The sequence below is a fragment of the Nycticebus coucang genome, chromosome 10, assembly GCF_027406575.1.
Source record: "Nycticebus coucang isolate mNycCou1 chromosome 10, mNycCou1.pri, whole genome shotgun sequence".
Lineage (NCBI taxonomy): Eukaryota > Metazoa > Chordata > Mammalia > Primates > Lorisidae > Nycticebus > Nycticebus coucang.
Genome location: NC_069789.1, coordinates 94,382,754 through 94,392,557, shown reverse-complemented (window position 1 = coordinate 94,392,557; position 9,804 = coordinate 94,382,754). Strand labels below are relative to the sequence as shown.

Below are 9,804 nucleotides of genomic sequence, written 5' to 3'. Positions count from 1 at the left end.
TTGAAAGAAAGTAACTGTCAATCTAGAATTGTTTGCCAGTGAAGTTATCTTTCAAGAACAAGAATGAAACAAAGACTTTGTTTTAGATTAACAAAAACTGTTAAAGGTATCCAGCCAACAAATGATCATCACTAAAGAAAACTTTCAGAAGGAAAAGGTGTTAAAAGGAAGAGCTGAAAAATAGAAAGTATGTGCAGAAAAACTGTGGGTGACTCTTAATGAATGCTTTACAAATAAAAACAAAATTTATTATATAGAACTGAAAAAGCAAGATGGAATTAAAACATTAGATAAAATAGCACAAAGTCCAGAGGAGGAAATCAAGGTTAAACCATTTTAGAGTCTATAATTAAATGTACATGTTGACATTTTTTTAAGTTAACAACTAGAAGAAAATAATTGAGCCCTGATACTTCAAGCAGGACATATTTTTCCATTCCTAAAATCTGGAACTCTTAAGAGGGCCTGGCTATCAAGAGTGGTATAATAGTTCCCTGAGGCACTTATCATTTCTATTGCTAACATAGATTTTAGGTTAATTATGGTTCTGTGGAATTTCTCAATTTTTTTCAGAACTAAAATGTCCTCCCATGAATAGCTCTCTTCCTCCCATCCTTAACGGTAATTTCTAGTAGACAAATGCTTGAGCTCTATTTGACAATGAGCTAGGTACTATTACTTTGTTCAACTACCTTTCTTACCCCTCATCTCCTCCTGAATGTTATACAGTTTGGGGTGAGTGCTCCGAGTGACAACAGAATTATCCTGGCTGTTACTTATTAAAATTTGTAAAAATAGGCATTATGTTCTGTCAGCACCTGCCTCTCCTATGACCCCGCAACGTGTTTTCCTCTACTATGGTATTTAAAATAATCTGAGGAAGGCATGTATGATATGATTCTTTTTCCTGCTGAGGCCATTTAATGTCAGATCATGATTAACCATTTTTATGTTAATTAAGAGTTCTTGGTAACAAATGTAGGTGAGAATGCTTTATTTAATTTAAAACATTATAACTAAATTCATTTTGTATGTCTGACACAGAAAAAAAAATCACAGGCAACAGTGATACAAATAGTTCAGTTCTGATGTCACAAAAAAGGCACAAAAACAACTGGACAGGTGACTTCTGACCCTCAGAAGTCCCATTGTTTCTTCTATTCCTTTATTCTTTATTACTATGAGAGAATTTTCATGTAGTAGTGTCTAAAACTTTATTTTGTCAAATAATGTGGCTTTTCTTTAAAGCCAAAGTAAAAGAGAAGGTATGTGTATCTCTTTAGCTTCCTACATTTAACGCATGTCCAGCCCCAATAAGAAACTCTAAGAGAACTTTTCGCTAAGCTTCTATATCTTTCTCCTTCTTACCTTCCTTGTCTCTGTGTATGGCCCCTCTTAGTTCTACTTAAAATCCCAAAATGTAGTGAAGATGTCAGATATTCTTCCTCCTAAGCAGCTCCTGCCCCCAATCCTGGAATTTCTGAAGTCAAGCTAAATCTATAGTTTGGTTCAGAAATCCCTCAAGAAGGATTTTGAAAAGAAAAGCTGAAGCACACATTAACCAAAGCCTTTTCTCCTCACAGCATTACTAATGAAAATGAAACAAGGAGAGTTTCATTTTCATTAGTAATGCTCAAGTAGAGAGTGACACCAACTCTCTCTTACAAGAGCATTTGAGGAATGGTGATCAGTTAGATGCAGTGACAGTGTCTACCTTCAAAGCTTCACCCCACACCCAGCATGAGCAAACATCAAGGCCAGGACTCTTTTCACCAGGTATTTGGCTGTAAAGAGAATAAGCCAGATTCCAGTCCCACTGGTATTGGACGAATTGCAAAGAACCCTGCGACAATCAGAAGGCCTGGCTCTATATTTAAAGTCATTTAAGTACAGGCAAATCACAGCCTTTTTCAATCTCGGTTTTACAATCTGTATGAAGGGACCACCACATCCACCCTATCCTGCGTCTATCACAGGGGTTGATGTTAGGATCAAATGAGAAAATGCATGTGAAAGTGGCCTGTAAACAGTTAACACACCATAAAAATGATACAAATATTATTAGTATTAACCTTCTTATCACTCTCAGGCAGTGTTAAAGCTCAGGCTGCTGCTTAAAGCAGCTCAACATTATCTTTGTCCCACTCTGTTAAAAGCTTCAGTGATCCGTTCCCAGGTGACTAGGAGGTAGGATCCTGGCAGAAAAAACACTAGACACTTTTTCTCTCTAGACTCTAAGTACCTGGTCCCCTATTTTAGCAAATTTGGATTTCTAAGTATTCTATCAATTGATTTCAAACTCTTTAAGATTCTGGAAGCATTTAAATCTCATTTTGGAAGGATATATGATGTAGATTTTAGTATTCTTGCCCATCTCACTTTGAGTCTTCAGGTTGATCAGCTAGGTATTTATCATATGCCTCTTTAAAACATGATTTACCTTTGCCATCTCCACAATGGCCTCTTTTCTTTCTATTCATAATCTAAATTTTGTTCAGAATGGCATCAAGGGAATGAGAAAATTACCTGTAATCTTGTTGTCTGATCTGAGATTGTCACAACAGATCACTATTCTGGGAATGGAAACATCTGTAACAGGCTCCTAGGGAGTGTCACTGCCTCACTGTCAACTGTCTCACTGCCTCACAGTTTTCCCACTACTGTACTCTGGTAAGCCCCACCCCAGGGCAACAGCCTGACTGCTGGAAGCCTCACCACTGCCAGCCCACCCATAGGAGTGAGAGGGACCTCACTGGGACACTTGGAAAAAAAATTGCAAAGCTCAGGGAAGTCTCAGGACAAACTCTTTGGGGTGTACCAGAGATAAGACTGAGGGCAACATTTTCCCAATGCAACCAGCTGCAGACGCCCCTGAAATGCTTATTAAAAGTGCCAATCCTGGCTCTTGACCCATCCAATCAACCTCCAAGGCAGGAGACAGGAGATGCCTTTAACAGTCACATACCAATGTGTATCAGGAACATGTGAAAACAAACAGGGTACCTGACCACCCCCCTCCCATTGGTTCACAACTATATAAACAACAGCAATTAAGCAATTCCTATGGTTAGGCAATTTTGGGAAACACTGATCCAGCCGAAAGGGAGTTGAGATTGGTAATCTAAAGACCCAATAGGTTCGTGACTTCAGTAATGACAATGATAGTTTCTCCATCTATTAAAGTGTTAAGGGGGTAAATTACAACAACATCTGTTACTTCAGCTTTGCTCAAAGGATATCTAAGGTTGTCTATATGAGGTTTTGCAGACTATTCAGAAATATTTACAGAGGTGGCTAGGAACCTCAGGTTTGAGTGGCAGTCTTTTCCCCTGCCAAGTGTGCTCAGTCCTATGACAAATGCAAACTGAGGGTCATTAAAAGGGAGATGAGCAGCCCACCATCTCTCTCAGACCTGTGCTGTGTTAGGGAAGGTGGGCAGCAACACTCAAAGCTGCAGAACTGAGCCCGTGGAGCAGATGGTGAGCTCTCCTGTGAGCACGCTTGGGTAGAAGACCTAGTATGCATCACCAGGTCCATGGCTACTGTCCCCAAATTCCTGATGAGTTTATGGATGGCTTAGAGAAGCAGTTCACCTACTGGGTGACACCCATGCCACCTGCATCCACACCCCCTCCTCCAGCATCTCCCTCATGCAGTTGTGACTCACAGGCAAAAAGAGCTTGTGAGTCATTGCTCCGGACCTCCTGCAGCTCACCCTTCCAGGATCTAATTCACCTCCTTCCAGTTCAGACTTTTGAATATTAGCTTTTCAGATCACCGAGCATACCCCTTAAGCAGGATGTTAAACAAACACATACAACACTTAAGTATCAAAATATTATTTAAATTTTAAAAACCTTTAAATCTCTGTGTTTATTGTTATTTATCCATAGCACAATTTCATACTATATATATAAAATCTCCTAATTCTTTCTTGGGTATGTCTTATTTCCCTATTAAATTGAGGGGTCCCATAAACAGAGCTCATGTCTTAACATGAGACTTATTTTGTACTCAAATAAAACCTAGGAAGGAAGCTAACATGTACTTCCTATGAAGAACACACTATTCAAGGGAAAAGAAACAAAGGGCTACAGAGAGAAAAGCCAGGGGTATTGAGGATAGCCAGCTTCGCCTGACTTGTTTATTTAGTCTTATCTCTTGCCCACACACTCAGAAACAATTGCTTTTTCTCTCCACTGAAGGCCTGGAAGTCTGAGTGATTTATGCAGCCCTACAGAGGACAACCTGGTCCTGACCACCCAGGTAATTCCAGTAGCTTGCTATCTTCCTTGTATTTTTTTATTGTCTGTCTTACGTAGTTTTGCTGTCTTTGGAATTACAGGTTTCCAATTTTAATAATTCTTTCTCATTGCTATCTTCATCAAAATCATACATGCCTGCAGCTTAAAAAAAAAAAAAGCAACATTTTTGGTCTCTGTAGTTCGTGCTATGGGGCTCTTTGGTGGTGAGAAGCCTGACACAGTGCTCAGTATAAAGCGATAATAGCTGCTGCAACTACCCAACATTCTTCGAAATTGCCTGAGCAAGTTGAAATCCAAAGCTGGTGACTAAGAAATGATGTTTTCATCATCTTTTCCATTTGAACTGGGGCCCGAACAGACAGACTAGACCTAGGCTTTCAGAGGCCAGGGACACCAGCAAGTCTAAAAATCTCAGCACCAGGGTTATGGCTTGTGTCTTCCAGCCCTTGGAAGTGCCAGCACTGGTTTGAACTGTTCTCCTGACTGCTCTGGGATATACCAAAGCATCTGTGAAGTCCTTCCGTGGGCCAGTTCTCCAAGTAGTATACCAGTTCATCCCTCTGACTCGCACTCGGCCGCTTCTTTATTTCATTGCAAACATGGGATTTTGTTTTTTTAATTTCTATCATGAAGTACAATGGATACTAGTGGAATGGTACTCTGAAAACAGGGCTCAGCTCCAATCAGATGGCTCTGGGGAAAAGCAAGGAGATAGTGAAAAAGAAACATCCTTCAGAGGTTTTTCATGGATCCACAGATAGGGAATGAACCACTGCTGGATTAGGGGAAGCAAGGTCAAGCATTATTGTCCTTTAGTGATTTAACTCAACCATTTTTCCCCTCATAACTGTGTAGGGTGAAATGCTTTGATAAAAGCCTGTAAGGTAAAGCAGGGGCTGTGAGATACCTAGGTTTGGAGGGAGTGAGGGATTCAGAGAACACTGGACAAGAAGAGTCGATTTTGTCCTTGAAGAGAAATGAACATATAAAGTGTGTCAACTCTCACACGTTGAGTAGGAATCAGAAATTTGGGCTAGGCTCAGCAAGGCAGTTCTTCTTTTGGTCTTGGCTGGACTCACTCATGTTTGCAATCAGCTGAAGGTTGACAGGTTGTCAGATGGGGGATCAGGAGTAATTGAGCTCTTTTCTCTCCTCATGCAAGAAGATAGTACAGGCTCATTTACTTGCTGGTGGTCAAGGTTCCCATGAGCAGCAAGAAAGGTCAAGCCCCATTCATGAGAACTTTTAGTCTTTACTTGTATCACATTTGCTATTGAGCCATTGGTCAAATCAAATCATATGGCCAATTTCAGATTCAAGGAGTAGAAAAGACTGCACTTTTTGATGAGAAGGGAGGACTTTGTGGCTATTTTAAAATCTATACAAATTACAAAATCCACAGAGGTCTAGCTTTTGGATTCGGGCAAAATATATTACTTAAGCAAGGGTGGTAATAGGAAGCGCTCCTTCCTGAGAAAGCAATAGCCTTCTTTTCCCGTAAGTGTCTACAGTGGTGGCCTAGTTCGGGCAAGAGATGCATGCTCCACATCTCTGGTGTCCTGGAATGGCAGAAACAATTCATGGTAAATGAAGCACAAAACCAGAAAAGACTGAATGGAATTTGTAGCGGAAATGACCCACATTCCAAATATGTCATTCTCCTCTTAAATTCTTTCTCAGTCTTTTCTATTTGTTACTGTTTTCTCCTCTTTTTCTCCCTCTTCTCTTTCATTTGTCTAGTTTAAGTATTTATCAAAAGGCACCTGATGACAATCTAATCAGAGTGCAGAGTGGGGTGGGGCTCTTTGTGTGGCACCAACCTGCGGAAAGTTCCAGAAAGGAGAGAAAGAGAAGAGCCCTTCACGTCCAAAATTCAGATATGGATGTGTACAGCAGGAGAAAAAGCAGTTCATGTTCTAGGAGTGGAAAAAGAAATACCACTTAGGCAGCTTTCAAAAGACACACTCTCTTTTGTTTTGTCCCAGCCACTCAAGAATTGTCATTTATAATGGCAAATCGAAGTCATTTCTGTGATTGTCCCAGAGGTCACTGTCACTGAGCTCACCAAAGGCCTTTTGATTTTAGTGTAACAATAGTCATTGACTAGTGACTGGGAAGTGATGGGTATAAAAGGTATATATTTGCCTTGAAGCTATCTTCTTTTGTCAGCAGAAAGCCTTCTAATAGTAGTAATAAGTTCTTCTGTCTCTAAGCATAGCACAAGAGGTATAGAAAAGCATACTGTAGGCATAGGCAATTTCTGGAGATCAGCAGTTAAGAGCTAATTCTCCTTTAAAATTGGAAATGGAGTCCTGGTTTTACTAAGGAAGGAGGTTGGACATAAACTCTATGGTGAGAAACTCTGTATGTGGGAATATTTCCATATGTCATTTTCTTGGTAAGTTCTCAAACTAGTTAGATGGGAACAGAGGTTTAAAATCAGCCTCCTTTAAAGGCTGCCTCCCATCTTTTGCCAAAGTAGAGGTCAGCAAATCTTCCAAAGCAGAGGTCAGCAAATCTTCCAAGGTGATAGCCAGAGAAGGTCCTGGTCCTACTTGGCTCTTGGATACGTGTCTTGTCCCCGTAGTCTGCATGTGATTTCTGGTTATTCAGAGAGATGTCGAAACATCAGACCACAAGGGACATCCTGGTTGGAAAGTCACTCTAGGGAAGAACAGAAAGAGCTCAACATTAAAACCACATGCTAAGTAAAGAAAGCAACCAACAACAGATGGTTCACGGCGGGATGTCTACAACCTGTTCAACCCTGCACACCCTGATGCAGGACATTTCATTTAGACTTACGATGGCTGATCCCAAGCCTCAGTTGGTGCTGAAGCCAACAAACATCTGATAGAACTTAATTCCATGGCGAAGGAATAACTTCCTACCCTTCTGAGCAGGCGTCCTCAAACTTTTTAAACAAGGGGCCAATTCACTGTCCCTCAGACCGTTGGAGGGCCGGACTATAGTTTAAAAAAAAACTATGAACAAATTCCTATGCACACTGCACATATCTTATTTTGAAGTAAAAAAACAAAACGGGAACAAATACAATCACACCCCCTCATGTGGCCCGCGGGCCGCAATTTGAGGATAACTATGTTTACAGCACCACAATAGCAGGTGTGGATTGTGTACCATAAAGCTGAAAAAAAGTTTCTTCCCTATTCATGGTACTTTGGTCATTGCATTTTTCTATTTAAAGAACAACAAAAGACATTTGTTTTGAAGAGGTTAGTAATAATGCCAAGACCGTTTTCTGTCCATATTCTTTCTCCCTATACTGTGCACTGAAGAAAATATCTGCTTAAATCATGAATGATAAAATAGCAATGAGGCAGGGAGCAGAAGCACCTGTGCTTGGAGAGTACTCCCAAAGCATGGAGGTCACAGGTGTTTTCCACCTCCACAGTAGACATCTATCTAATGTGAGTGTCCCACAATGCTTCTCTAAGGCCCAGAGCTCATACTTAGGGGCTTAAGGAATAGAGTGCCCTGCTTTTGGCATTTAGAGAGTAAGCAATAAAGTCTACATAAGGCCACTTACAGAAGTGGCAGTGAACTGGGCAGGCACCAGAGAATTTCCTTCACATGTACTGGGCACAGTACATGATTTGCACTCAGTAAGATGTCAAAGGAATTGTCCTCTGTAAGTAGCAGTGGCTCCTAACCTTCTCTGGGATGTAGACTGGGGCATTTGATACAAGTTACCGACCGTGGCCCCAAGAGTGGCTGAGGGTGGGGAAGCACACACAAACTGAACATTCTGAGCACAGATCTCAGAAGCTCCCCCCAAAGGCCTACGGTGATGACGGTGATTACAATCTCTGGCGCTAAGCGATTTTTAAAGCTGGTCGTCAATTATCTAATGCTCTCTGTAAAACTATGCCCTCTACTCTCTGCCTTTATGCAATTCTCCAAGGCCCCATGCTTCACCAGGCCCTAAGATAAAGAGATTCAAAAAGACCCCTCCCTAACATCTCCGGACAATTCCCCAAATCAGGCTTCCTGGCTCCTGCACCCTGACTCCCTCCAACCGCGGCACCTCAGGGTCAGGGTTGGGAGCCTTCTGCTTTGCTCTGCTTCCTCACCGCCTCGCCAGCCCTGGGTCAGTGACCCTGCCAGCCCTGCCCAGCGGCTCCCCTCTAGGCCCACATGGAAGAGCGGCGCCAGACGCGTACTCACAGTTTTCTTGGCCGGCTCCTTTTTCCTCTTCTTCTCGGAGTTGCTGTGGTAGGGCAGGTCTCTGCTGCGGTAGGACGGGCCGCGGGTCAGCTCCAGCTCGCTGTAGGGCGGCAGCGTGTCCTCGTCGTCGGACGCGTCCTCCTGGTCGTCCTGCGGCGGGCCCGCCTTGTAGGTGCCAGGCGGCGACCAGGCGTAGTAGGAGGCGCTTCGCTGGCTGAGCTGCGCGCTCAGCTTGGACGGCGTCTCCAGGCTGCCGCCGCGGCTGGGGCCCTCGGGCCGAGGCTGCCGATCCAGCACGCTGCCCAGGTACGAGTGGTCGTACTTGGGCGCCGTGCCTGGTGTCCGGCTCACCAGCCGCGGCAGGTGCGCATCCTCGGGCGGCCGTCGGCGCGGGGGGCTGTAGGACCACCCGCGGTCCGCGTCGGTCAGGGGCTCGCGGCTGCGACTGCGCTGGCCGTAATACTCCTCCAGGGAGCCGTCCTGGTAGAAGCCCCCGTGCGCCCGGGACTCGGAGCGCTCGAAGCGGCTCCCGCTCCGGGCCTCGTGGCTGTTGCCCTCGGCCCGGCGGGGCCGCTGGCCGTAGGAGTCTGCAAAGGCCGCCAGCTCGTCCATGGAGACGGCCGGCACCCCAGTGGCGAAGTTCTTCCGGGACAGCATCTCAGATTTGGAGCGCTGCTGGCTGCAGGCAGAGGAGGCATTGGTAAGTCGGCCAGGTCCTGCCGTGTGCCCAACACCCGCCACATGCAAGGTGGGGGAGCTGGAGGCTGAGCTCTGAGAGCACCCACCAGGTTCTGGGCCTGGGTCTGGAGACCTCGGGTCCCAGCCTCGGCTCTGCTCCTGGCTGGACGAGTCATGGTGGCAGACCTCACCATTTCAAATTGAGGGTAACTGCCTGTCTCATGCGTTTGTGCAAAGGATCAAAATGAAGTGTGGCTAGAAATATTTTGTGATCTCTGGAGTGTTCAAACACCGGAGGGCCACCTTCTGATCATCAGGATGGGCCCTCTGGTGGACACCACACATCTCACTCCACCCACCTCAAAGCCAACATTAGTGGCAATACCCACAGATGTGGCCCCAGGAGCCCCTGTAGTACATGTAACACACAGAGTGGCCTTTTCCTCCTTCAGAACTAAGGGCCAAGTTACCTCTTAGAGCAGGAGGCCAAAGGGTCCTGAGGAAGGGGTAAGAGAAAGGCAGCGTCTACTATCTTTCAAGTGCTATTCCAGAGGAAGTGGTCACACAAAACGGAGCAAGTCTTGGCCTTGCACATCTGTTGGCCACATCACCCCAGGTAAATTCCTTAGCATCTGTCAGTTTAAATTTCCACAGCTTAAAATAGGGACATTAA

The 9,804-nt window shown here is 44.4% G+C and overlaps 1 protein-coding gene across 3 annotated transcripts in view; it reads right to left on the bottom strand.

Annotated features, from left to right (window-relative positions):
- Positions 1-914: 914 nt before the first annotated feature.
- ILDR2 (immunoglobulin like domain containing receptor 2) overlaps positions 915-9,804 on the bottom strand; it is a 62,602-nt gene continuing 53,712 nt past the window's right edge. For all 3 annotated transcript variants that reach the window (XM_053607480.1, XM_053607482.1, XM_053607481.1), the window contains 2 exons: positions 8,454-9,132; positions 915-6,929 (listed from right to left, as the gene is read on the bottom strand). In XM_053607480.1, the coding sequence (XP_053463455.1) occupies positions 6,894-6,929; positions 8,454-9,132 (715 nt within the window). In that variant the 3' untranslated portion in view covers positions 915-6,893. The remainder of the gene's footprint in view (positions 6,930-8,453; positions 9,133-9,804) is intronic.